At 46.3% G+C, this 26,788-nt stretch overlaps 1 protein-coding gene across 1 annotated transcript; it reads right to left on the reverse strand.

The window, feature by feature from the left end:
• Window positions 1-10,232: 10,232 nt before the first annotated feature.
• NKX6-1 (NK6 homeobox 1) lies at window positions 10,233-26,461 on the reverse strand. Its single transcript, XM_082236607.1, has 3 exons — window positions 23,849-26,461; window positions 21,354-21,526; window positions 10,233-12,100 (listed from the first exon to the last, which is right to left on the reverse strand). The coding sequence occupies exons 1-3, from the start codon at window positions 24,504-24,506 to the stop codon at window positions 11,843-11,845; spliced, it is 1,089 nt and encodes a 362-aa protein (XP_082092733.1). The 5' UTR covers window positions 24,507-26,461; the 3' UTR covers window positions 10,233-11,842.
• Window positions 26,462-26,788: the final 327 nt, after the last annotated feature.

Genomic DNA, 26,788 nt, shown 5'->3' on the forward strand with positions numbered 1-26,788 from the left:
CAAAAATAGTCAAATCTGTCAGCTTTGGTTCCTCTTAGGATGCTTCCAGGTACGGGTTTTATATTCATATCCAGGTTTTGTGTGTGCGTGACTGACACATTAGTTTCCACACTGACTATTTGAATTTCATTGCTATCCAGTCATTGGCTGCCCACACCAGTGGGTGGAACTTAATGGAATGTATCTGTGCTGCGCTGTATCAAAAGAACTTCTCCTTCATTCTGCTGAGGCATGGATTTTCTGGGTAGCTTGGGCAAATCGCTACGTCTCAGCTAACGTTGCATCATTGTTGTAATCGTAAAATAACAGGAAACTTTGGCATGCTGGCCTGAGGATCCTAGGAACCCAGAATGTAACAATTGTGACTTTAAAGAGTTGCAGGTGAACTCTTGGCCACACACCTGCCAAAAGGACTTGCTATCAAGACAGACGTCATTTTTAATTGTTGTTGCTGTTGTTTAGTCGTTTAGTCATGTCCGACTCTTCGTGACCCCATGGACCAGAGCACGCCAGGCACTCCTGTCTTCCACTGCCTCCCACAGTTTCGTCAAACTCATGTTAGTAGCTTCAAGAACACTGTCCCACCATCTCGTCCTCTGTCATCACCTTCTCCTTGTGCCCTCCATCTTTCCCAACATCAGGGTCTTTTCCAGGGAGTCTTCTCTTCTCATGAGGTGGCCAAAGTATTGGAGCCTCAGCTTCAGGATCTATCCTTCCAGTGAGCACTCAGGACTGATTTCCTTCAGAATGGATAGGTTTGATCTTCTTGCAGTCCATGGGACTCTCAAGAGTCTCCTCCAGCACCAGAATTCAAAAGCATCAATTCTTCAGTGTTTTTAAATGTTACTAGCACTGTAATCTGATGGGCGGTGGGGAGGGAGACATACGACACATCTAATGCTACCATTTCTCCCTTGGACTCCAAATGCAAACCTTTTCCCTGAAGCAACCTCTCCACACCTCTCGTTTCATTTCAGCCTTGCAATTGGTGAGAAATACTTCAGAGACCAGCCAGCCATCCTCTCAACCCCTTGGGGAGCCAGTTTATGGGATAATTCCGCAGAGCTGCTTGTCACAGCGATCTGATGGGCAAGATCAGCTCCAGCATTTCAATGTTTGTCAACGAAAGTTAATTCAGGAAGGAGAGGTGGTTGAGGTAAGATACTATTATAGAGTATTTTAAAAAGCAATTGGATGTTGAGGCAGCCGGTCTCACAGATGTCAGATCACATTGACCTCAGTGCAGCCTGCTGTTGAGGGATGAGAGACACAGTATTATTCTTATATGATAAACAGGGCATTTGATACTATTCCGGCTCCTCCACTCAGCCTCAAGAGTGACTTGGAGCCAATCTTTGAATGCCGCACAGTCACATGATCCAGCTTTCCTTGGGCTGTAGTGCATCATATTGCAGGATGCGTCCCACATGTTTGAACATTCCTCCATTAATATAAAATGCTCTGGATACAGAAAACCAGGAGGAGGTTAGGAGCAACTGCAGAACACTTACCCGTACATATTAATTTTCTATTTGCAAAAAAAGGCATTCCTCCATGTGATGGCATTCAAACACACACACACACACCACTTGTAATTTGAATGGTAATAATCCAGTATCAATTATATGCCAGGTGTAAATCAGCTATCAGTATAGGAAGGGGACCGAGTAATTAGGCATAGCACTTGCCATATGGACATGGGATAGGAGCAACAAAAATCCTTCTGTACTATTTTTTAAAAACCCCACCAGCTTATGAAATAAGCTGTTCAAGGACACTGTGAAACTTTTGTGTGATTTTTCTTCTTAATTTTCACAAGCATATTGGTAAAACATTTATCAAGCAACAGGAGAGGGGAAGACTGGACCATGCTTGCTGTTCCAAATTAATCATTATACAATGTCTTGATCTAGGGTGATGATCCTCAGCACAGCATCCCTGAGGCAGATCCACACCACATGTTTAAAGCACATCCAACAGGCTTTTAAAGCAGACAACTTCCCCCAAAGAATCCTGGGAAATGCAGTTTTCCCCCCTCACAGAACTACAGTTCCCAGCACCCTTAACAAACTAGAGTTCCCAGAATTCTTTGGGAGAAGACATGCTCTTTAACTGTATGGCCTGTGTGCAGAATCTTATCTCTCTGTTTACGGTACCGTTTTAATGTCTGCAGCTTCATACACGGCTTGGAGACTTGAAATATTAAACCACTCCGAAACGCTTTTAGATAAATAATAAAGAAACGTCTTGCTTCCTTCCATACACCCAGTTTCAAGCTGCCCCAGTGTTTCCTTCCCTCCCCCTTTCCTCCCCCTCTCTCCCTGTCTCTCCACTGAGCCACTTGCTACTGAGAAGAGCAAGCCATTTCTGAAATAAGGGTTTGGACTCCTGTCACCTTCAGTTTAACCAAATGGCTACAATTTTATTAACTCCACTTGAGCATTAACTGAGTAGTTATCCTGCCCAAGCTTAAGGTCAGACAGTGATGGCCCATTACTTAAATGGAGTAGCTCCTCTACACAAGCAGTCCCTGAAAATAAGTTGGTGCCGCTAGCAAAGGAGTCGACTATATCCCAAGCTGGGTGGTGTGAATTAGAGCCACCATCTCAAGGTGCATTTTTTAGGAGCAGGTTATCATTCTCAGTGCAATACTCATGCAATACTCATGTGGCCCCCAAGCCATCATAAGCAGTGAAAAAAGGTAAGATCACAATAAGAGCCTTCTGGATCAAGCCAGTGTAGCAGATGTCCAGTTTGATGAGGCTCTGCCACCGATCCTCAATCAAATAATAATGTTATTATTTTTACCCAGCCACGCTGGGCGGCTTCCAACACATATAAAAACATAATGTAACATCAAACATTAAAAACTTTCTGATACAGGGTCGCCTTCAGTTGTCTTCTAAAAGTCGAAGAGTTATTTATTGCCTTGACATCTGATGGGAGGGAGGGCGCCACTACCAAGAAGGCCTTCTGCCTGGTTCCTTGTACAGTGGTACCTCGGGTTACAGAAGCTTCAGGTTACAGGTGCTTCAGGTTGCAGACTCCGCTAACCCAGAAATAGTACCTCAGGTTAAGAACTTTGCTTCAGGATGAGAACAGAAATCGCACGGCGGTGGCGGAGCAGTGACGGGAGGCCCCATTAGCTAAAGTGGTACCTCAGGTTAAGAACAGTTTCAGGTTAAGAACAGACCTCCAGAACGAATTAAGTTCTTAACCCGAGGTACCACTGTAGCTTCACTTCTTGCAGAGAGGGAACCAGCAGAAGACCCTCAGAGCTGGACCTCAGAGCAGACCCTCCAAGTCTGATCCCAGAATTTGATTCTTAGGTTGTTCCTATTTTCATTGGAGAAATGTTGGAGGGTATAGAGTTATCCGACCCCCGAGCCGTCTGAAGGCAATCCTGTATAGGGATCTTTTTTTCAATGTTTAATGTTTTGTGATGTCTTTATATATGTTGGAAGCTGTGCAGAGTGGCTGGGGCAACCCAGTCAGATATGTGGGGTATAAATAGTAAAACTATCACTATGGAATGGGACATCCCTATTTTCAATGGAGAAAAGTTGGAGGGCATATCAGTGTCTGAGCTGAATGACGGGGGTGGATACACTCCTTCAGGTATGATACAAATTTTCACAGACTGTTCTAGGATAGGAGTAGTCCTCAAAATATGGTGACCCACGTTCTCTCTCCCCCTTCAAACACAGCTCACAAACTACCACTAAGGCCTGGCAGATGGCCTTGGCCTTGAGACTCTCTCCAGGCCACCTACCCCACCAACCTTGCCTCGCACTGTCCTTGAGTGTTTTTGCCTGTCTGGAATATGCCCTTGATTTCTGATCATGGCTCTTGCTTGCCTGCATGGAGAGTAGAGTATGCGAATGTGTGAATTACAAAATTCCTTGCCATCTTAAAAACGTCCCAGAGAATCAGTCCTAGCGAAAATCTGCAACATTCTTAACAACTCCAGGGGGGGGGGGACATCACAACCTAATAGCCTGAGTGTAACTATAACAGGGCTTTCTTGGTGGTGGTTCCTTATTTGTGGAGTGTCCTCCTTGTCAAAATGCATCAGTCTCCCTCCATTATTGGCTTACAGGAGGAATTTTAAAGCATTCCTGTTAAGCCATGCATATAAAGGCTGAAGGATACCATTACTGGCAACCATGAAAGTTTTAACGTTGAGAGTTTGCGGTTGTTTTTAGATGTTTTCAGATGATTTTTATGTGTTTAGTTTTGTTTATAAGTTACTGTGTCTTTTATTTATTTTTATTTTTTAATTTTTTATTGCTGATGTGTTTGTCACCTGAGGATCAACAATAACTACTGCTGCTACTCAGATGTTAAATCCCACAGAGTTCATTGGGGCTTACTCCCAGGCAAGTGTAAACATGTTTAGGATCAGGATGCAAGCATCCCCAATACATCCAAACCACAGTGACTTTTAAATTATCATTGTAAAGTTCTGAAGCCAATTATCCTAGCTTGAACTTTCCCGCTGTGTCGTATTTCCCCTAGATGCATCGTAGAGAGCACTTGAAAAAGTCTCAAATATCAGCATGTGAACTCCCAACCTTATAAAAATCACTGACATTTTATCACTCCGTCGGTTTTTCTAAAGCCGGTGATGGAGACATTATTTATGAGCTTTCTTGATAAAAGCTTTATTATGGATAGTCTATGTGAAAGATGCCTAAACTGAATTTGAGGTTGAACTCTCTTTCACACACACACACACACACACACACACACACACAAAAAGCCTGGGACACAGAGTGAAGATACTGGAATAAAGAAACAAGAAAAGCTTTGCCTTCCTCAAACACTCTAAACAAAATCAAATGAATCAAGAGATCTGAGCTCAACTCCCCACCCCCCACTGTAACTCTACTTTTACAGAGCCAACTCCAACCTGTGACCAGCTGGACCTCTGTGCAGAAATAAATTAACTGGAAAGCCAAAACTCAGCTTTTGCAGTCAACTGGAAGAAAAGAGGACGAAGGTGTGACCCCTTTTCTCCTCTTTAAAAACAACTTTGTGAAGAAACTTTTTTGTGAAGAAATAAAAGTAGTATTTACTTACATAATCCAGGTCTTGAAGCAGCAATTACAGTAACAAAATGAAGACAGGTTTATAACGATTTAAGTTACAAAAGTACAAAACGGAAGGTCAAAAATGATGTCTGAGCTGCAGAACGCATACATGCACATGTGGTCAGCTTGAAAGCATGATGAAAAAAGGAGAGGACTTTGCCCAGGTAGGAAGGATGTAGTGTTGCCACTTCCTGCCGAGGCAGACAAAGGAAGTGATCTCACAGAGTTCTCTCTAGCAGATTTTGCAGGAAAGCTCTGAGTCTCAGCCCCTTCATGTGCCCATCTGGCAAAACATGAATTGCTGGTTTGACTGCAATAATTTTCCACACTAGGAGCCACTGATGAAAGCTGAGTTCAGGGTGGGGACCAAAGGTGGACAAACTATCGCAGAACGGCCATGACATGTTCCCCACCAGAGGTTCTACCCCTCCTCTAACCTCAGTCAAATCAAGTTTGCCAACCTAAGGGACACACACTTCATCGTTTCACAAGCAAAAACAAGGGGAGACATGTTACACACCCGAATTCTCGCACCAAGAGTCCTTCCCCATTTTTTATGAATTTATATATCACTTCTCCTTCAAAAAGCTCCAGGTGGTATACATAACTCCTCCCCTCCACTTTATCCTCACAAGAAGCCTGTGAGGTAAGCTAGGTACCACCAGAGGCTGTAAGTATTGAAGTTTTCAAAGCTTGCTTTTCTTTCTTTTTTACTGTGTCTTCCCAGATCGTAGTGAAGGGATGTTGGGGGGATATGTTTACATTTATGTCTTTGTTTGAAAAGGCAAGTGCCATGTTCAGGTGTACACTTCTAGGCCTAACCCTCATGTGTGAAGATCTTCTGTTTGGATCTGTTTAAAAATACTCCTGATGAAGGTGGGAGAAGAAGGAGGAGGAGGAGGAGAAGGGTCTTTTTTGCAGTTGCCCCATGGATGTAGAATATTCTTACAGGACACAACTTACTTTATCTCCCTTTTAAGCATTCCAGGCAAGCATAAGCTGGCCAGTGCTCTTCGTGCTTATAATCTTTTGTGGCTTTTACTGCCATGGTTCACTAGTGATTTTATATATATTTTTATACACACACACACAAAGCCAGTGTTATTTGGTCTAAGCATTGTTGGGCTGGTTCTGAAGTCTGTTTGGAATCATTGTGCCCCAGCAAATATTAGAGAGGGTGTTAACAGACATTCGAAATAAGCTCTTTCTCTTTTGTGCATGTTAAGCAGATATTAGCTTGCACAAAGACCTTCTGGAAAGGATAAAATGCATCATGGTAGATTCAGTCTGCACTGGGCTCTTCCTGTCCTAAAGTCACACTCCACCCAAAAAAAACACCCACCAATATTTGTTGCATTTCTCCAAAGCTATGGGTTCCCCCAGACCTGCTGGTTCCTCACACATGGGTGTTGCCAATTTGACTAGATAACTAACGGCATTCAAGTCGGAGCATTGGAAATAGATGGAATGATTTATAGCATCTGGGACATCAATGGCAGTACACAACTTGGGATTCTTTTAAGGAGATTGGGGCAACACTTCTAGTAAATACAAAAGCTGCAAAACCTATAAAATGTGCATCAACACAGACCAGCTGTTGTCGTATCAGACAACCAAAAAGTGACTGGGAATGTGGAAAACGTTAGATTTTAAATTTCATGTATTTAGATCTTATCTGGCTCTGTTCTTCGTTTTCCTGTTTTTATTGTTAATTATAATTCATTGTTATTGTTACTCATCTTGGAAGTCCTTGAGAAGGCCAAAAGGCAGGATAAAATTTTATTCGTATAAATAAATTTGCTTTATGTGCACATTCCCCTTTGTCTGTAAAAACAGAGAATTGGAAAGATGAAGGCAAAAGCAGCCAAAAGTTAGATGTGCCTATTATTTCCCCCTATGCTCTAGAGTTAGTTTCCCACTCTTACTCTCTGGTGCAGAAATCTAGGGGTCAGAAACTGCAGGTGAGAAATTGCTGGTCAAAACTGCAATTTAGAACCAGGTCAAGTGGGAAGGGACGGGCTCCGTGCAGAATTTGGGGGTAGAAAGGATTCCAAATGGCTCTTTTTGAACCAGAATAAACGCTTGACAAGAGATGTGCAGCATTTAGGAATTCAGTTGGCTCTCCTGGAACTCACATCCAAGTATGGGTACAATCTTTTACTCGCTTACCTAGGAGTAAGCCCCATTGTTTATTTATTCTGTTGTTTTATCGTTACAGTAATAGCCCACCTTTCCTGCAGAGAACTAGGCGAGCGTGGTTCTCATGAGGTTATGCTGAGCAACTAACGGGCCCAGGGTCACCCCGTAAATTTCATGGTTGATCAATGAAGGCTCCTTGCCCTTACACCCGCGTAAAAATGGTTCCTGCTTTTTAAAGTGCCAGGTCTGTCACTGCCCTCATTGTTATGTACTGTTTATATGGTGTTGGTTTGTATGTGTTTTGTTTTTTAATTATGTTGTAAGTAACCTTGGGTGGTATATTTACCCTAGAAGGACAGAACATTGACGCTCAAAGAAATATGCAGAGGGATCGAACCAAACGTCTGCCCTCATTATTCAAACTTTCCTTTTTCTGGTTCAAAGAGAAACTACCCCTGTAGTGTTATTTGAGGACAAAGGTTCCTAACTCGTGGTTAAAGTTTGGGATGTTTTGATGTCATAATGATGATGATGATGATGATCATTATTCATTGTTGCTTTGTTGCTGCTGCTCTTTTTGTGTTAAAAGTCTGTGGTTCTTTGCTGTGATAATAACGTTGCTAAAAACTATCATTTTCGCTTATTATGATTATAGCTGGTATTGTGATCATTTGACATGCTCTGCACCTGCGTCGAGCTGGTATGGTTTCAAATTTGATGGGGGGGGGCGGCCGCGTGTTGAGATCCCTGCATTGGGGGGGGCGGGTTGGACTAGATGACCCTCGGGGTCCCTTCCAACTCTATAATTCTATTATTCTTCTAGGAAGCCACTTTCAGGAGGGAAAAGCCCTGATTTCGATTTCCAGCATTTTAAAATGCGACTCCGGAGCGGAGAGCGTGGAGTGGCGCTTGTCTGCGTTTCCTTTCTTCCAAGCAAGCTTCCCTCGCTCGCCGGCATCCAGCGCTCCAACTCTCATCTAAAGGAAGCATCTTCCTTACTCGCGAGGAATGCCCCCGCGCGCGTCGATTGCCCGGCAGAATCGTCAGCAGGGTTTCGGTGCAGAGAAACGCACGTGTTCAGCGCAGCTCTCGCCAAGGCTTCAGAGAAATGCGCTTTGCTACCTAGAGACGCCGCGGATTGAACCGGGCACAGTCTGCGCGCAAAGCAAATGCGCTTCCACTGAGCCAAGACTCTATATCATCCCGTCCCGTCGGACTGTCATTGATCAAAAAGAAGTCTAGCTCTCCCGGAGGTCCACCAGCAGAATGAGCAGCAGCACCCGCCTCCAGCAAGGCTGACCTGATCCAGAGTTTGGAAAAAGTGAAGTATCAACCGAGGCCCCAGCATCTAAAATTAGCTAACCTACGCCCCTGATCCCTCTGGTCGTTTGCCTCCGTCTAAACCATCCCTTGTGGAAATCTTAAGCTAGGAGCTCATCCACACAACACGTGGGACAGGTGGGAACGCGGAGATCTGCTCTTTCCACTAAACCCATCACTCTCCCGTCTCAATTTGTCGTGTTGGTTCTGAGATTTAAAATCATATTAAAAGGCTTACATCGCAATCTCTCATTTCCTCTGTCGTGGACCCAAAAGAGGTCTCTTTCACCCAAGCTCTGACCTAGACCCAGACCTGTTTCTCTCCAGCAAGGTGGTAAGGTAAGGTAAGGTAAGGTAAGGTAAGGTAAGGTAAGGTAAGGTGGTAACCACGGAGAATCATAAGAGTTGAAAGAGACCCGCAAAGGCCATCTAGTCAAACCCTAAATAATCCTTAAAAGATGGCCCAGCCAACCCTCCAACGAAGGAGACTGCCCACCACCTTTCGAGGAAGTCTTCTCCTACTCTGGGGCTGTGTAGGAAGAGGTACAGGGTGGCGCTGTGGTCTAAACCACTGAGCCGCTTGGGCTTGCTGATTGGAAGTTCCGCGGTTCCAATCCGCACCACGGTGGTGACTTCCCGTTGCTGTGCCCCAGCTCCTGCCAACCTAGCAGTTCCAAAGCACGCCTGTGCAGGTAGATAAATAGGTACCGCTGCGGTGGGAAGGTAAATGGCGTTTTCGTGCGCTCTGGCTTCCGTCACGGTTAGTTTCTGGTTAGTGTGTTTGATAGGCTTTGGGGACGTCTTGCTCCTTCACACTTAGGTTCTTGAACGCTTAACTAGATGTGGGTGGAGAACTTGCAGCCTGCCATATGTTGGACTACAACTCCCATCAGCCCCTAGGAGGCTGATGAAAAACTTTCTGACAGTTAAAGTTGTTTGATAGCGGAACAGTCTCCCTCCAGAGGTGGTGGACTCTACCTCCGTGGAGGTTTCTAAGCAGAAGTTGGACGTCCATCTGCCATGGATGCTTTAGTTGTGACTGCAGGGGGTTGGACTAGATGACCCTTAGGTCCCTTCCAATTCTATGATTCTGTGGGCATATATAAGGCCTCATATGTTTCCCATCCTTCTTGTAAGTCGTTCTCTAATTCGTTTTGGGACGGGAGTGGGCACAAACTTTGAAATCGTATTGATCAGAAATAAGGAGCTGGTGTTATAGATTCAGTAGGAAATTCTATCTTTCTAAATAGATACAGTATAGGAAATATCTATCCTTCTAAATGGGCAGGGGTACCTTTACCTTTACCTTTATCCTTCTAAATAGATACAGTATAGGAAATATCTAACAGCAGCAAATCATTTCTCTCTTCTCCTGTATCATTGCAACATTTACTCTTTCCCGAACTCCGCATGGGAATTAAGCGATATCCTTCTTTCATCCAACTGAAAAATGCCCAGCAATGTATTGGTTTACAAACGACCCAGCAGCGAAGAAACACGGAAACTTCGAAACTTTTCCTTCCCCAGAAAGTTACATATTGCAACCACCTCTTCCAATATGCATTTCATTATCATGTTTTCTCTTTTAAAGGATGCTTGGCTTCTTTTTTTTAATTGCTTTTGCAAAGTGTAGAAAGCCACAAAAATAATTTATCAGATTCTGCACGACCAATTTTATTATTTAATCTCAGAAGAGATCGCATTATATTCACACACCCCTTCCCCTTCTCTTTTTTCCAGGCAAGAGACGTCTTGTTTTGTCGCTGATTTTAATTGTTTTATCTTTTTTTAAAAAAACAAAAAACAAAGTGCAATGGCATTGTACTGGTCTTGCAAAGGATGTTGTTACTGCTGTTCTCTTTACAAACCGAACGGTTTTCATATAAATTAATAAAAGGTTAAGATGCTAATACAATGTTATCATTAGCTTTTAAAAGAAGGGGGGGAATGGGCAGTCTACAGTGTTCGTTATTATACAGAAGGGGGAGACCAATACTGTACTCCACATTTTTCAAAGTCAATTACAGTAACTAAAACGAATGGGGGAATTTCTTTTTGAGCAGGAAGAAGTTGGAACATATCTCCACAGCAAATTCAATACGTTTTTTTTCTAGGAACAGGTAAGGTCAACCATTTAAAAATATTCATCTCTCCCAGGCCTGCTTCCAAAAAACCAAAAACCAAAAACCAAACAAAAAAATTAAATTTAAATTAAATCAGATGCTAGTAATTAAATAGCCTTATTGGCATCTGGCGTAAGGAACATTTTATGCTTGGCAAACAGCAAAAGAGATCATTAGCTTCATTTTCTAGGACTCAATTAAAACTGAGGGGAAATAAAGAAAAATTTGTAGCCATTCACTTGGAAGAATATCTAGATGAATTCAAAGGAACTCGCTTCCAAGGAAGTGTGCAGGGGAGCAGAGCGACTAAATTCAAATCTGAGGCTGTAGCCAACTGTGCAAATGCCAACCTTACACCAAATTCTGCTTCTGTCTGATGAAGACTCCTGTGTGACCCTCAAACTTGCCTAGTCTTACACTGACAGAAGACGATTCGCTGAAACGAAACTGGTTATATTTCCTTCCGTCTCCCTTTTCGGAGCCCCAACTCTGGCACCGATTAGAAATATTGCGCAGCCAGCGAAGGAGAGGGACAAGAGAACAGTTATGAGCTATTTCAGAAAATAAATCCCTACCTGCTTTCATATGCCACAAATCTCACTACTGAAACCGAACGAGAAGGACTTTTAGAAGCGAGCTTTCCCCCAATAAAGCCACACGGAGGAGTAAAGGAAATGCAAACAGCCAACGCACTCTTTCTAGGCGCGCGCGCTCACACACAGACACTCAAACGAACAAGAAACCAAAGTATTGTACACGTTAAATATTCACAGTCAAAGAAGTCCGCTCGCTCCCCCTCCCCCCCATTATTTACAGAGTCGCCCACGGATGTAGTTCTGAGTCTGGCCAGCAGGGGGCAGAGAGGAGAGAACGAAGTTGGCCGTCGAGCGGCGCCGATCCCCTTTGCGGAATCAGGGAGGGAAGCGGGGGCCGCACAGCCGGCCCGCCGACAGTCATTCCCCACCACCACCACCAGCAGCAAACAAAACTGAAACACGTCGGGGAACCTCTTCTCCTTCTCTGGGTAGAAAAATAGATCTGTACATCTGTCTGGAGGGGGTGCAGGGTCGTGGAAGAAGCAGCCGTCGGGGGTGGATAGATGGATGGTGAGATCGGGGCCCCTCGCTCTCCTTCTACCGGGCGGGATCTAGGCGGGATCTCTGCCGTCTAGGAGGATCCCTCGTTCTCCGAGGTGTGAAGGAGGAGGCTGGCGCTGGCGCCCCCGGTCTTGTGCTTCTTCAGCAGCTGCGTGATCTTCTCGTCGTCCGAATTGGGGTCCAGGGGCTTGTTGTAGTCGTCGTCGTCTTCCTCGTTCTCCGAGGCGCCCTTAAGCCGCTCCGTCTCGGAGTCTTGCTTCTTCTTGGCCGTAGCCATCTCGGCCGCGTGCTTCTTCCGCCATTTGGTCCTCCGGTTCTGGAACCAAACCTGCACAAGGGCGAGGAGAGAGCAAGAGAAAAACGAGGTAAAGCAAGAGACCCAATTTTTTCCCCTCGCGAGGCCACCCGAGTTCCGTTTAGACGCAGTTTTTCATTCGATCCGGATTAACGAATCCGGAGTGATCGGCTCGGTGGCTCCTCCGTCACCCGCTGATGCGGATTCAAACCTGCTTCTCACGTTCCCAAACACAAACCAGGCAGGAAGGAGGGGATCTGGCCTCAACAAAGACTCCGTCATATGCACTCTTAATCCGGATTAATCCATTAATCCGGGGTGACTCGCAACTCTGAGTTCTGTGCTCACCTGTCAACAGGTTAAAGTGGTAATACCTAAATTCCTGGGAACAAGCCCCATTCAACTCAGTGGAACTTAATTCGAATAGACTTGAGAAAGGAAGGGTGAGTGTGAAACTTGCCTGGCTTCTCTCTAAACCACACACAACACCTCGCTTTAGAAATTCCTGACGGAGCATCATCTGCATAAAACTGCAGCCTCTAATTATGGAATGGCTAATTCAACTAGTTTGCATCAATGGCGCAGTTAGGCAAGTTTACACTTTGAACTTGATGGTCTCACGGGGACCTATTTAGATGGTAAAATAGAATTATAGCATTGTAGAGTTGGAAGGGAGGGTCGAGGGTCATCTAGTCCAAACCCCTGCAATGGCCAATGTGGGGCTCAAACCACAACCCTGAGATTAAGTCTCAAACTCTACCGACTGAGCTGTCCAGTCTGCGTTACTTCGAAATGTGGCAAGTCAATTGTGTAGACGTACTCATCCGGAGTGGCACCCAGAACTTCTGCCCCGAAGTCCTACACAGGGCTCCCTCCAGCTCTCCTTAGCTCCAGCAAGACCATATTGCCTTCAGACGATCGTGACAATATTGCTTTCAGTCGTTTGCCACCTGCGACCTTGTTAATTAATCCAAATAATTTAAGATTCCATGCTAAAAACCACCAGTGCATACGAGTATCCCCATTGTACTAAAAAGCACATGTGGGGAAAAAAACCCCAGCATATGCATCCTGATTAAAGGAAATTAAGTACCAACATTTATATGCAAAGTGAAGTAGTGTATGCTCCCCTGGTTTTGTATGTAGTGGACATTGAGATTAGAATTCTATTTCATCTAGATTCTACAGGAATACCCTGCCTGTACCTGGCAAACTGGTAAAGGGGTTTAAATAACGGGTTGTGCCCATAGATCTGTGCTCCCCTCAAATATACCTCCTTCTTGAAATTATTTTGTATTAGTTTTAATAATTCCATAGTCCCTCAATGACTGGAGGGCATTGTATTAGCTACCCTATAGCACAGGCAACAGCTGCTTCTACAAACTATTAGCTTCCAAACGACCGGTATCTCAGTAAAGACCATCTGAAGCCGATTTGGTTAAAAATTAATAATCATTATCTGTAGGGCCAATAACCAACCTAGTTAAAAGAAAGCAAGGCAACCCTCCACACCAGGATCATAAATCCACTGCCTTGGGAGTCAGCGCTAGTGAAAGTGATAGGGTTTACTCTTGAGTTTGTTACTTGCAGTCATAAGTGATCCCTGCCCAAGAGTCCAAGCCACTAGAACAGAGGTCAGCAAACCTTTTCAGCAGGGGGCAGGTCCACTGTCCCTCAGACCATGTGGGGGGGCCCGACTATATATTTGGGGGGAAATGAACGAATTCCTATGCCCCACAAATAACTCAGAGGTGCATTTTAAATAAAAGCACACATTCTACTCATGTAAAAACACGCTGATTCCCGGACCGTTCGTGGCCCAGATTTAGAATGTGATTGGGCCGGATCCAGCCCCCAGGCCTTAGTTTGCCTACCCATGCACTAGAAGTTCTCCTGTGTGAGCCTTGCTGAAATGAATGGGAGCTGTGAAGAGCAGGGCCTTTGCCTGGTTCTCATTCATTCCCATGCACCATGGGATTTGTGCAGAAGGACTTCAGGAGAAAAACGTCCCATTTGCAGAGGCATACCAAGGCTGCCTTGTGCCCTTGGCTGTATCAATGCCCCCTACCCCATCTCTTGAGGTCCTCCACCAAAGGTGCTCAGAGAAGCCTGTATGCCTTGCCAACTCAGAACAGTAGAGGAATATTCCAGGCAGCAGGCAGGTGGCGGGGCAGTTCCTAGCCCCTCTGAGTCAGAGTGGAGGGGCACGATTTTTGCACCCCCTGGGCCTGTGCCCTGGTGGGTGCCAACCTAGCCAACCCCTAGGGATGACCCTGCCCCTTTGAACAAATCAACTTAAACTGGGGAGAGGTAGAGACCATGTTCTACATATACAAGGTCCCATGTTCAATTCCCAGTGTCTTCAGGGAGGACTGGGAAATACTTGATGCCTGAAACACTGGAGAGATGTTCTACTCATTGTAGACAGCCCTGAGTCATAAGGCCCAGTGGCCTGACTTGTTATAAGGAACCTTCTTATGCGGTAACCCAAAGTTGCTTTTGCTGTTGTTTAATTGTGCAATCTTTCATCATAAAGTTATGATGAAAAGTTAGCATCATTTTGCCTACCCCCATTTCAATTGTTACTGGTGCACTTGGTTAAATTCATTTGTCTATGTTTTGGTTCTGAATTTTTTTTTATTAAATAATATTCTTGGGTAACAATAGTACAAATAAAGTCTCTTTTTTCAAGTCCATTAATTTCCCTTGGTCGGTTTAAAAGAAAGGAGATTCTTTAAAAAAAATGATTGTCAAAACAAATATTACAGAAACCGTGTGTGGCATGTGTGATACTAGGAGAGGCCTTCTCCACCCTCTCACACACAAACACACATTTGAAGGAAACCGCTCTTCTGTTACCGGCTACAACATTTGCAAGCATTCTTTAAAGCGATTGAGTCAGGTCTTAATATATCTCTTTGCTGGAGATGCTACATTTAGCTCTCACTTCCAGATGATTTGGACATGATCCACTCACACCTGCTTCTCTGGAAGACCTTGTAAAAATGAATGGGAGGACAACGAATGGCATCTTCTATTGGAGGTGGCATCTGGGCAAGGTTTGAGGGGCAGCCATGCAGGTTGGACATACAACGTGTTGTAGTAAGTTGACTATGATGCCTCTAGTGGTGAACACTTTGCAACGGATTTAGGCAGCCGAAATGGGACGCTTGTGAATGATGTGCAGTTTCCAGAACAGACATACATCACTCTAAAACTTGATGACCAACTATGAATTGGCTACATTACCCTTATGACAATAATTTGTTGAGCAATATCCCTGGGAGATCTGCATTGGCTCCCAGTACATTCCCGAGCACAATTCAAAGTGTTGGTGCTGACCTTTAAAGCCCTAAACGGCCTCGGTCCAGTATACCTGAAGGAGCGTCTCCACCCCCATCGTTCAGCCCGGACACTGAAATCCAGCGCCAAGGGCCTTCTGCCGGTTCCCTCATTGCGAGAAGTGAGGTTACAGGGAACCAGGCAGAGGGCCTTCTTGGTAGTGGCGCCTGCCCTGTGGAACGCCCTCCCTTCAGATGTGAAGGAAATAAGTAGCTATCTTATCTTTAAAAGACATCTGAAGGCAGCCCTGTTTAGGGAAGTTTTTAATATTTAATTCTGTATTGTTTTTAACACTCGATTGGACGCACCCAGAGTGGTTGGGGAAACTCAGCTAGATGGGTGGGGTATAAATAAATTATTATTATTATTATTATTATTATTATTATTATTATTATTATGCCTTTTTTAAAAAACAAACAAACAACCAAGCAGCTCTTGGTCATGTTCATGAACTTACTATTAACTAATCTGTTATTTTAAGATCATCTGCAAACTTACTGCAGTAGATGAGGGTACAAATACAGTAACAAGCCCAGAGTCCCACTTAGCAGAAGCAGCCAGAAAGTCAAACACGCAGATGGTCTGAATTATCACATTTTTAAAATAAATGGAAAAACACACATCATCCTCTAAACCTTAGATTCTCAGGAGTCCATCCACTTCCCACCCAATAAGACAATTCAGTCCAGAGTCTAGCATTACCTTCCCAATTGCACTACTGCCTCCCATTCATTTCAGCGAGGTTTGCCCAAGGGAGTTTGCCAGTAGACAGGACTGTGCCCCTTTTCCTGCCAGTTGTAAGTGGCACTGTGAACTAACACTACCAAGCAACCGCTGTTAGGTCTCACCCAGTGTCATGATTGCATGGCTAGTACTGTTAGAGCAGCAATCCTGCAGTCTAAATGCACTTCCTCCATCCAACAAGGCAGATCCGTTTGCAGAAGGATTCTTAGGCATGCATGAGCAGTACAGAGCAGATGTCCCTCTGCATGACTATCCTCATGTGCATCACAGTGTGAATTCACTGGATGTCTTCTGATATCCGTGTGGGTCCCCATTCAGAGCTACTAACTTTAAAACCGAGTAGTCCTGGGAGTCCCGTTGGAATCAATGGAACTTCCCAAGTAAATGAGGTCAAGATGCCACCGGGCATCCCAGTTTTATTGCTGCCACGAGTGATATTTTGGAGTAATAGTCCAAATTGACTTTCCATATCCATATCACAGTGTGCACTGATATTTTAGCATTCTTTAATTATTGGCGTTCCTACCGCTGCAAATAAATCCCCTATTAAAAACACAAATGAATAATAGTAATTTTGATAGCTGCAGCATAGTTACTCTCACTGCCAGCTTTCAAAACCATCAGCATATGATTCCCATCAGTGTTAACAATTATATCAATAATTGCTATCCGTTCCATGATTATTGTGACCACCGCAAACTATTGTAATTGCTGCCACGGAAATTATAGCATTCGCTTACTTACTCACTTAGCAATCAGGACAGACATATTCATTTATTGTTGCTGTTCTGCATAAGAACAATTGCTTCTTCAAAGACCAAGGAGCTTTCGCAAGATAGAGTTATTATTAAGAAGGCAAATATTAGCATAATGTGATCGCCAATGCAGTTACAGCAGAAGTCATGTTGATGTGTTGGAGTGATTTATTGCATAAAACGGTGTGAGTGCTTAATATAAGTACTTCTCAGTGCTTTCATTGTGGTTATGTTAGGGAGGCCAGATTAACCTCCTAATTTTTGTACCCTTCTGCAATCCTGCAGTCCTATGCATTACTACTACTACTGTGATTTACTTCTGAGTCACACTACATTCTTTCCTTATTTTGCCTGCCTCATTCCTTCCATTCCTCTCACCCCACACCACCCTCCTGGCAAAATTTAAACTGTAGGCCTCTCGGGGCAGAGAACTGCACTGCCAATTTTTTCTTTGGCCTACTTGCCCTGTAAAGTGCCCTGAGCATTGGTTGTGCTGTATGTAAATTGTGACAACAACCATTAACATAATCTAGCTGACGTTCTGAGGACCTTTAAGTGCCACTGATTTGAATAGCAGAGGTGAGGATTTGCTTGACTCTCTTCTATTCAAATCAATGGCATGCAAAAGTATTTAACCGTGGCTGGATGGTGCCCAGAAATAGCATGTTTATGTCTGGAGCTAAGGAGCTTTTCCCCACCCTGATGCACTAACATCTTAATTAAAGTCTCTGCTCCCTATACCTTTGTTTCATTCTTTGACATTTTGTCCAAAGGAGCACCCAGAGGTGGGCTGACTCCCTGCACAAATGATGCTTAACTCCTGTTGAAGACAGCGGGAGTTAAGCAGTCCAGCTGCGGCAGGATTGTCATAAACAAGCAAATGTTGATCTGTGCACTAAAACAAGCTTTTGCATAATAGTATGTAGGTTGCCTCTCATTTTTGTACTTTTTATTTTCTGCTAAAGTCTCTACATCCACACACCACTTCTTCTTTCTTCTCCCTTATTTGTTTTACTACTGTCTCTCTATCTTTTTGATTATTTGCTTTCCCTCCCCTCCAGACTAAAATGAAAATATACCAAGCTGCACTGCACTCCCCTCTCCCCAATCTGTCACACCAAAATATGCGCACCCTCATTTGTTATTGCTTTCCTTAAGGGTAATTCAAAGGGAAAGCTCTCCTCCTTCTTAGGTCTATAAATCCCTGGCACCGGGTGGTTTGAAAGAAGGGTACTCAAGTAGACTGTGCTAAAAGTAACCATTGCAACTCCCCCTGACACCCCCGCTCTACAATTAATATCTTTACACTCCCCCCCCCCAAGGCAGGACTGTTGTTCTTTTAGACCTAACTACATTTGTACAAATGACCCTGTCTTAAGGGAACGTCTGTGGATTGAACTCAATGAGGCTGCCTCCGTTTCCAGTCCAGAAAGAATTGCTCACACTATGTTGTGAAGGGTTACTTGGGAGTAAATCTTACAATCCTATGCACATATGTTCTGTGCATGAACTCAGAAGTAAGCCCAGCTGATTGCAATGGAACTTGTTTCCAGGTGAAAGTGCATAAAATGATAGCCTTACTTGGGAGCAAGCCTCATAAGACCTAATATTATCTCCTTCGGATTAGATATGTATAGGATTGGGATCCACGTCTCTCTGAAATCAATGGGACACTTTTATCTAGTCCAGGAGATTATAAACATATTTGGCTGAGAAAAAGTTAGTGCTGCTCAACTTCTGTTCGAATCAATGAGATTTAAATGAGTCCTGCAAGTTTTTCTCTGGGAAGAATGGGTCCATAAGAGCTATGGGGTACAACAAATACATTCTAATAAGACATCTCTCTAATAATACATCTATCTTCTCAGAAAATTAGGAAAGTAGCCTTAAGAAAGATATATGGCAAGAGAAAAATATTTTTGTAATAATAATAATAATAATAATAATAATAATAATAATAATAATAATAATAATAATAATAATAATTCCCCATAACTGCAAGGTCATGTTCACAATACACCTCTGATGCACAATACACATTTCCCCCTCCCGAAACTCACTGCAATAAGTAGCTGGGGCTTCTGCTCCTAGTATATACAAGTACTTAAGTAATTTATTCACGTTCTTTCCCATATATTTACAGTGACAAATGAGGGTCTCTAGATAACTTCAGGAAGAAGAGACAATCTATAAAGGAACACACACACACACACACATCCAATCTGTTAAGCTACATTTGTTCCAAACGCTGCCTGGAGAATTTTCCCTTTGGAAAAAGGGGTGGCGAGAGTTGAGGGGGAGTGGAACCCTACAGATACACTGTACTCGCATTACATTCCCCCTCTGCGACAAGGCATCTCCTCGTTTTCCCTTGATTTAACCACAATCAAGGGAGCGGTGGAGGGCGGCCTTCGTGGGCTCTCAATCTACTTTTTCGGCCTGCTAATTCTGCTGTCTCCTCATTCTAAGGAATGGATCTCTGCGGCTCAAACGAAGGGCTCTGGGGTTCCAGACACGTGCTAAAAATAATTCTAAAAATCAAAATTAGCCTGGGAGAGAAGCCACACGTAACCAAAACTTTGCGACCATTACAGTACGGCCCTACACGTGTCTACTCAGAAGTAAGCCCCACCCAGTTCAACGGACTATAGGATTGTAGCTTTAATAGTCCTCCAGTACAATCCTAAAAATGTTTACCAGGAAATAAATCCCTATGAGGGTTCATCCGAAAATACAGGATTGTCATTTTACTGGAGCACTCGTTTCATTTTCCTGTTCCTTTTATGCAGCTACATAGAATGCTACGTATAAATGTATAATTATGTATAAAATACAGGCTTTTGAATGCAGTCTCAGGGTCACTTTTTTCCTATAAGAACCACAACCCAATCACTCAGCATTTAAATCTGTTGCCTTACAGCTGAATACTAGATGTTGCTGGTACTTTAATATAGTTTTGTGGCTCCAAATAGACCGTTGGGGGGGGGACTTCTGGCCCACGGACCTAATTAATCTAATAATATAGAATAACCCATTTATTATGGCATCAGCTTGGGGTTTCTGGAGTCCATCTATGCATCTGATTGAAGTGGACTTTGATCCAGGAAAGCATATCCTATAATAAAGTCCAAGGCGTCCCAATACTCTTTGGTTGTTTCTCCTGGAAAAGACTTCACACGGCTACCCCTGTCTAATAAATACGTGTTAGGTGCAAAAACCACCACCGTCCAAGTGATGTCAGTGGCAAAACTACCCTTTGATTTAATACCCCTGGACGGAGCTCCGAATCCAAAGTGATCGCCTTATATGACTGCAGTCATTAATGCTGTATTGAAAGCAGTACTAAATTAGCTGCTGCAATCCACACACCGGAGCAGCCCCGTGGACTCCCACCGCGAGTGACGTGAGATTCATTAGACTTGGGCGAAACTTAGTGCCCAAAAATTGTTCCTCTTAATGACCTCCTCACTTAAATAGTCGCCTTCCGGTGGAAGGTCACTCTATCGAAATCCCTTTTTCTAAAGAAGTCTCCTTTCAGCTCCCTTGAAGACCCGACCCCTTTATCCACGGTGGCATCTACTCACGAGTAAATGCATTCAAGAGCGGGACGCCTATACTCTTTTCAATAGTTCTCAACGGTGTTTGGGATCGTGGTCCTTAAAAAAAAAGAAATTCTCCCCTTAACGGTAGGATACTAACCCCACTTCTCCCCAAGTAATAAATATATTTCCATAAAAATATTTAGTTGGCCTTTTCTCCCAAATCATAACACGATCCAGAACAACTTTGATTTTATTTTTCGGAAGGGCAGAAGTTCTTCCATTTTATTACAACTTATTTCCGAAGTAAGAGATGGGCAAGAATGTTTACAAGCTGAGGAGGCAGAGGATCATTGGAATCTAAGAACATTTCTATTTCCTTCATTTTGGGGGGGGGGGGTACTGGAATAGCACTAACTGCAAACAAATAGGTAAAAAATGTAGTTGTGGGCCAGTTTGTAAACTCAACAATGCTATAATTATAATTAGTAAGTATTTTAAATAATAATAATAGTAATAATAATAATAATAAATCATTAACGAAAAAGCTGTACCTTACTCTTATATATAATTATCTAAAGCTACAAATTAGGAAAAACAGCTTAGAATTTATATTTATATTTTCCCCTGTCTTTCAAAATCCGTGCGGCAGCAGTAATGCGGTAACGAAAGGCACGCGCGCGGCCCCTCTGTCCATTGCAAGATGAAAGCGATATGGAGGGCACGCGCCCGATCCCTTTTGTTCATCCATATCTCCCTCTTATCGGCCGCATTTTAACACTCTCCCGCCCAGACTGAGCAGTGACTAAGGCCGGCGGGCGGGGGGGGGGGGAGACGGGGAGGGAGTAGGGAGGAGCGGGTGGGGGGGGCTCAGAGATCGGCTCTTATCTGACCTGCTACACTCACCTTGACTTGGCTTTCGGTCATCCCCAGCGAATAGGCGAGCCTCGCCCGTTCCGGCCCGGCTAAGTATTTCGTTTGCTCAAAAGTCTTTTCCAAAGCGAAAATCTGCTGGCCGGAAAACGTCGGTCTTGTGTGCTTCCTTTTGCCGTCTTTATCCAGCAAAATCGAGCCTTGATCTAGAGGGAAGGGTCCGCAGGAGGGGAGGGAAGGGAGGAAGGTATATATGGAGATATTTATTATTATTTGTTCTTTTAAAAGCAATGGCCATAAATGTATACGCGCGCTTGGCAGTCCCTCTGAGTGGTGCGGCACATATGTATTTAAAATCCTACTATGGGGAATTTCCGCAATTAAAAACTGCCCTCTTTGAAGAAACTGCGACGGTTTGGGGCATCCTGGATTTTACAAACAGGTGCAAATAATGGTTTAGGCATCGAATCTGCTTCGGAGAAAGTTTTGCAGACACACACAAAGGGAGACGCAATTTATCGTTGTTCACCTTTCTGAAAACAACGTCCAAGACTGGTATTTAGGTTTCGAAAGTCCTCCAAAGAAATTAAACGTTAACTCAAAACGATTAACTTTAAAAGATCAGGAGGATAGGGCATCTGAAGGACTCCACAGAACAACAAGCGTTTAGTTAAAAGATTTTGCCCTTGCTTGCGAAACCAGAAGGTTCGCTCCTGTATCAAAGATGCCTCCCAAAAAGCAGAGAATTTTATATTTTTTTAAAAAATCAAGCCGCCTATTTTCAATAGCGCAAGCTCCTCAAAGCCATGAAAGAAAGGGAAACCCAAACAAGCAAGTAGCAGTCTTACACAGCTGAGTTAACCTTGTTTACTCAAGAGTAAACCCTACTGTTTTGAATTAGATTTACTCCCCAGTAGCTCTGCATACAACTGCAGCTCAAGTCGTTTGTTTAAGAAACAAGGGGGCTTAATTTGCCACACCGCCACTCGCATTTCCTCTGAGAAAGGGCCAAAACGAATAACTAAAACTTTCCACGCTTTTTTTTCTTCCTTGCAGTCTAGATTTAGGGGGGAATGGGGTGACAGGTCGCCTTTAACCCTGTTGCTGAGATCCTATGCGCCTAACCTGGGAGTAAGACCCGCTAAACATTCTGGGAGTTACTTCCGAGTAGGATTGGGGCGCGCAGGGAAAACAAGCCGCTAGGCTGGAGTTTAAAGTGCGGAAAGGGGAAACGATCGTGTTTGCGGCAAATGTATCTTTTTAAAAAATAAACCAAATTGTTGATTTATTTTGCAAGAAGCAAAAATGTCTATCGCGTCAGCAGAGGCAGGACGGACCCATCCTCAGAACCGCTGGGGGTAAACAGAGAAGCAACGCGGCTAGTCAATTACTACTGCAAAAGTAGACAAAAATCACCGCGGCGGGCAAAGCTCCCTTGAACAGCTACTATTTCTGCAGGGGGGGGCAGGGCAGGAGCGTCCAAAACCTCGCTCTTGCAGCACGGCCCTGTGCGTGCATGTTTACTTGGTGCAAAAACAAAAGAAAAAAACACCCACCCTGCAGTTTTAAAAAGCCATCCCTCAAAAGCGCAGAAGAGTTATTCTTGTGGCTCCGAGGTTGCGGTATCAGTTAAGCGGATTGCCTTGCAAAACCGAAGTTTCCCTCTAAAGTACTGCTGGAGTGGAAATGGACTAGAGGGCATTTATTTGCTACTTAAAACCTGTTTGTCCCGGTAGCAACTATGTAGAGCAAGTGTGTCTCAAACTCCTGTAACCCCGCAGAGAACATGCCAGGGATGAGAGCAGCAGGTGCCCCTTACCTGAACTGTCCCCGGGACCTTGTAAACAAGTGCGTGGCGTTTTGTAGTTTAGGGACAAGGCCGTGTCAAGGAAGCATGGGTCTCAAACACTGCATGGATGAGTGTGTGGGAGCAGATGGGAAGTGGAGAGGCAGTGCACCATATCCTCCCGGGTTAAACTACCCCGTCGCTGCTTATCCAGCCCAGCTCTCCAATGCCAGGCGCAAAGACTGGTGGCCAGAGCACAACAGCCCGTTGCCCAAGGAAGAGGACCTTTGGAGATGACTGGGTTGAAGGCCAAATGACTGAGGGTCTCGGTACCCAATGGAGACATCTGGGAAGGGCTAGAGGAAATTGATGGGCGGCGAAAGGAGGCCCTAGAGGTCAACGGAGTCCTTCAATGGGCATATTTTGCGCGTAACAGCCACTGTGGGTAACCCTGGAGATTTTGATGGAGCGACTCTCTCTCCCTGTGACTTTGTCCCCATCGCATCCGGGGGGCCCCTGCCTGGGGGTCGGGGTTGTGAGGGCTGCGCTGTCCACGGAACCACATAGAGACTTAGTATCCCCGTGCCCGGGAGGCCACAGTGCCTAGTGGTAAGGGCTGCAGCTGGCGGAGACGGCTAGCTCGGGGTGCGCACTGCGCGCAGTTTTGTGAAATGGTTCTGGCGTTGGGGAAAGAGGGTCCCCGTGGGCAGGAAAGCCCCTTGAACCCCTCGGAGCTACTTACGCGGCGTGCAGGCGAGTCTCGCGTCCCTCCAAGGCGGGCTCTGCATCACCCCTGGCCAAAAGATGGGGGTCCTGCCGGGCAGCTCGGCCAGGGGCTTGGGGTAGCGCCCCACGGCGGCCACGGCGGCGGCGGCGCTGGGGCTGAAGTAGAGGCCCGGCGGGGGCGGCGGGGGGCTGAGGCTGCTGAAGCGAGGCAGCCCCGCCAGGAGGCCGGCGGCCGGCGAGGCGGACGTCGAGGAGGCCACCGAGGAGGAGGAGGCGGCGGCCGAGGAGACGGCGAGGGCGGGCATGGACGGCCGGCTGAGGATGTCGTTGATGCCGTGCGGGGTGGCGGCGGAGAGCTGCTGCGGGGGGGAGCCCAGCGCCGACAGGGCCCCCGCGCTGTGGGGCTTGAGGCCGGCCGGCGTCGGGGAGACTAGCGGCGGCGAGGGAGAGGCCGAGGCCGAGGAAGACGACGGCGAGGAAGAGGAGGAACAGGACAAGGACGAGGGTCCACTGGGAACAGCCGAGCCTGCTGTGGGGGGTGGCAGCGGGTAGGCCGCGGCGGGGTACAGAGGGGTCTTCATCTCGGCCATGCTGTGCAAGGCGGCCAAGGGGGGGCTGCTGAGCAGGAAGGCGCTCTGCCGGGGGGTGCCATCCATTTGCCCCACCGCCAGCATCCCCGGGCCGGGCGGCCTCCCAGGGGCTACACCGAGACGACCCCCTGCGCTCTCGGAAGGCCGGACGTCTGGGATTCGAACGGCAGAGGTGGGGACAGAACAGGGGGTTCCTCCTACTGGGGGCGTAGGAGGGAACCAGGGAGAAGGGGGTGGGACTGACCAGCCCCCCTAAAACTGCGGGAAGGGAGGGGGATGCTCCGCTGTTGGAAGGGAAGGGGAGAAGGAAGAGGGCCTGATTCTCGGGGTACTGTGGACGCGAGGACGCCCTGGTGTTGGGGTGCAGGGGCAATTTGTTCCTTGAGATTCGGGTACAAGGAAGGGAGGCTGTCTGGACTGTGGGTGTTCCCTGCTCTGGGTCTGAGCAGCGTCCCAATTTGGGGGTTCAGGCCGCCTTCTAGGGTTTTCAGAAAAGGCAGAAGGCGGCGCGGGGAGCAGTCCTAGTTCTGCGAAAGCAGGATGAGTCTTCCTTCTGCTAGGGGTGGAGAGAGAGGTCCCTGGTGTGTGGGCGCTTTGAAAAGGGGGTTCCCTGCTCTGGAAGGCTTGGGAGAGCTGGGAAGCGTAGAGACAACACGCTCGAGAAATACACTGGGAGGTCTCCAGAATCTGGGGTCTCAGAGCGGAGAGTGGGTTGTCTGTGGGCGCCCAAGGTTTAGATCTCGGGGTCGTTCAGGAGCTGAGACAGAGATTCCAGCCTTGTTTCTTCCGAAAGTGGGGAGATTCGGGGTGCCCTGTGGTACAGCCACTGGTGGAGAGCAGTGTTGGGGGCCACTGTTCTGAAAAATGAAACTAAACCCCAGCCAAAGAAGATTATGCTGATAAAAAACAGAGGAAGGATTGGAGAGCACAAAATCTCAGGCTACTGCGAACAGTAGCCCTAAGTGGGAGGGGGGGGTCTATCCTGATCTAAGGGTATCTAATGACTGGTGTCCTCTCTTAAGAGGGTGGGTGTTTGTAAGCGGCCCCCTTTTAGGAGCGGGGGTGGGGCGGGTGCGCAGAGAGAGAGAGTGTCTTGCTTTGGGGAGCTGGGAGACTGCAGAAGTTTTTTTTAGGGGGGAGTTCAGGGATGCTACGACGCCTGCTGGGAAAGGTAAAAGTCCTTCAGTATTGAAAGTCCTTCTTTCGCTGCTTCGTCGGGGAGGGGGCTGGAGAATTGCGCTGAACTGAGCTTTTAAAAAATTAAAAAATGAGGGTCGGTGGGAGCGGGGTGGAGAAGAAGAACCTCCAAGTCTTTTGCCGCCACAAAACAAATCAAAAATCACCGTCCAGGAGCGGGGGTGGGAGAGAAGGAGGCGGGGAGGAAGGAAGAAATGCACATTCACTTGCAAGGAACAGATCAAGACGCGGCTGCAGTTCCGGCCGAGGCGAAGGCTGTGGTTCCCGGCGCTTGCAGGCCGGCGGGCGAGCTGGACGGCGGGGACTCCCGGCCTTCGCCTCTCGGCGGCTGGAGGACGAGGAGGAGCAGAACTTCAGTGGATGCTGGGAGCCGGTCCTCTTGGCCTCGGCATGCTCCTGCCTCCGAGTCCGAAAGGGATCTCCTGCTGGCTCTCTCCTCCCGCCCGGCCTGGGGCTCCGAGCGCGGCTGCCTGCGGAGAAGAGCTCTCTGTTCCCGGGACATGGACGGATTTTGTAGCTTCGCTTCGCTCCTCTGGCCGTCTAAACGCCAGGAGAAGGTCCGGATGCGCTCTTCTTTCCTCGTCGCTCCCCGAGCATCGCTGGACTGGGTCTAGCTTTTACTCCTCGGCCGCCTCATCCTTTTTAAAAAATAAAAATCGCGACCACCTTCTCTCCCTTCTTGAATCTGCTTTTGCCGGGCTGGGATTTCGGCGCGTCTTGCTCTCGTCGCTTCTCCTCGCTTCTCAATCTCTCTTCCTCCGGTCTGACAGATCAAGACGCAGCCCCTCCAAGGCAATAAAACATTTTCATCACTCTCCCGGTCTGCTTTCGCTATAAAGGGGGCAAGACAAGAACTTTGGAGAGGCGTCAATAAAAGAGGCAGCGGAAGGAGGGGCAGAGGCGGGCACCAGCCTCCTCCCTATAGGACCTGCCTTCTTTATGGGGGGTGGGGATTGGGGGAGGAATCTGGAGAGAGAGGCAAGGAGATGCGGGCAGCCCAGCCCCCCTCCCTCCATAAGGGGCGGCGCCGGCCAAAGGCGCTCATTTGCATATTGAGCGCGGACCCTGTTAAGTTGGAGCGCCGGAGGAGACTCAGAAGGAAAGCGCGCGCAGGGGGTGGGCGGGTTGATTGGTTGGGGAGGAAAAAGAGGAGAAGAAAGCGCGTCCGC

Source organism: Podarcis vaucheri (assembly GCF_965113315.1).
Source record: "Podarcis vaucheri genome assembly, chromosome: 9".
In the NCBI taxonomy this organism is placed as follows: Eukaryota; Metazoa; Chordata; class Lepidosauria; order Squamata; family Lacertidae; genus Podarcis; species Podarcis vaucheri.

Coding starts and splice junctions, on each gene's coding strand:
- NKX6-1 (XM_082236607.1), bottom strand. CDS start 24,506: ATGCTGGCGGTGGGGCAAATGGATGGCACCCCCCGGCAGAGCGCCTTC. Junction 21,527..23,848: donor GAGACTCGCCTGCACGCCGC/GTAAGTAGCTCC, acceptor CCTTCCCTCTAG/ATCAAGGCTCGATTTTGCTG. Junction 12,101..21,353: donor TGACCGAAAGCCAAGTCAAG/GTGAGTGTAGCA, acceptor GCCCTTGTGCAG/GTTTGGTTCCAGAACCGGAG.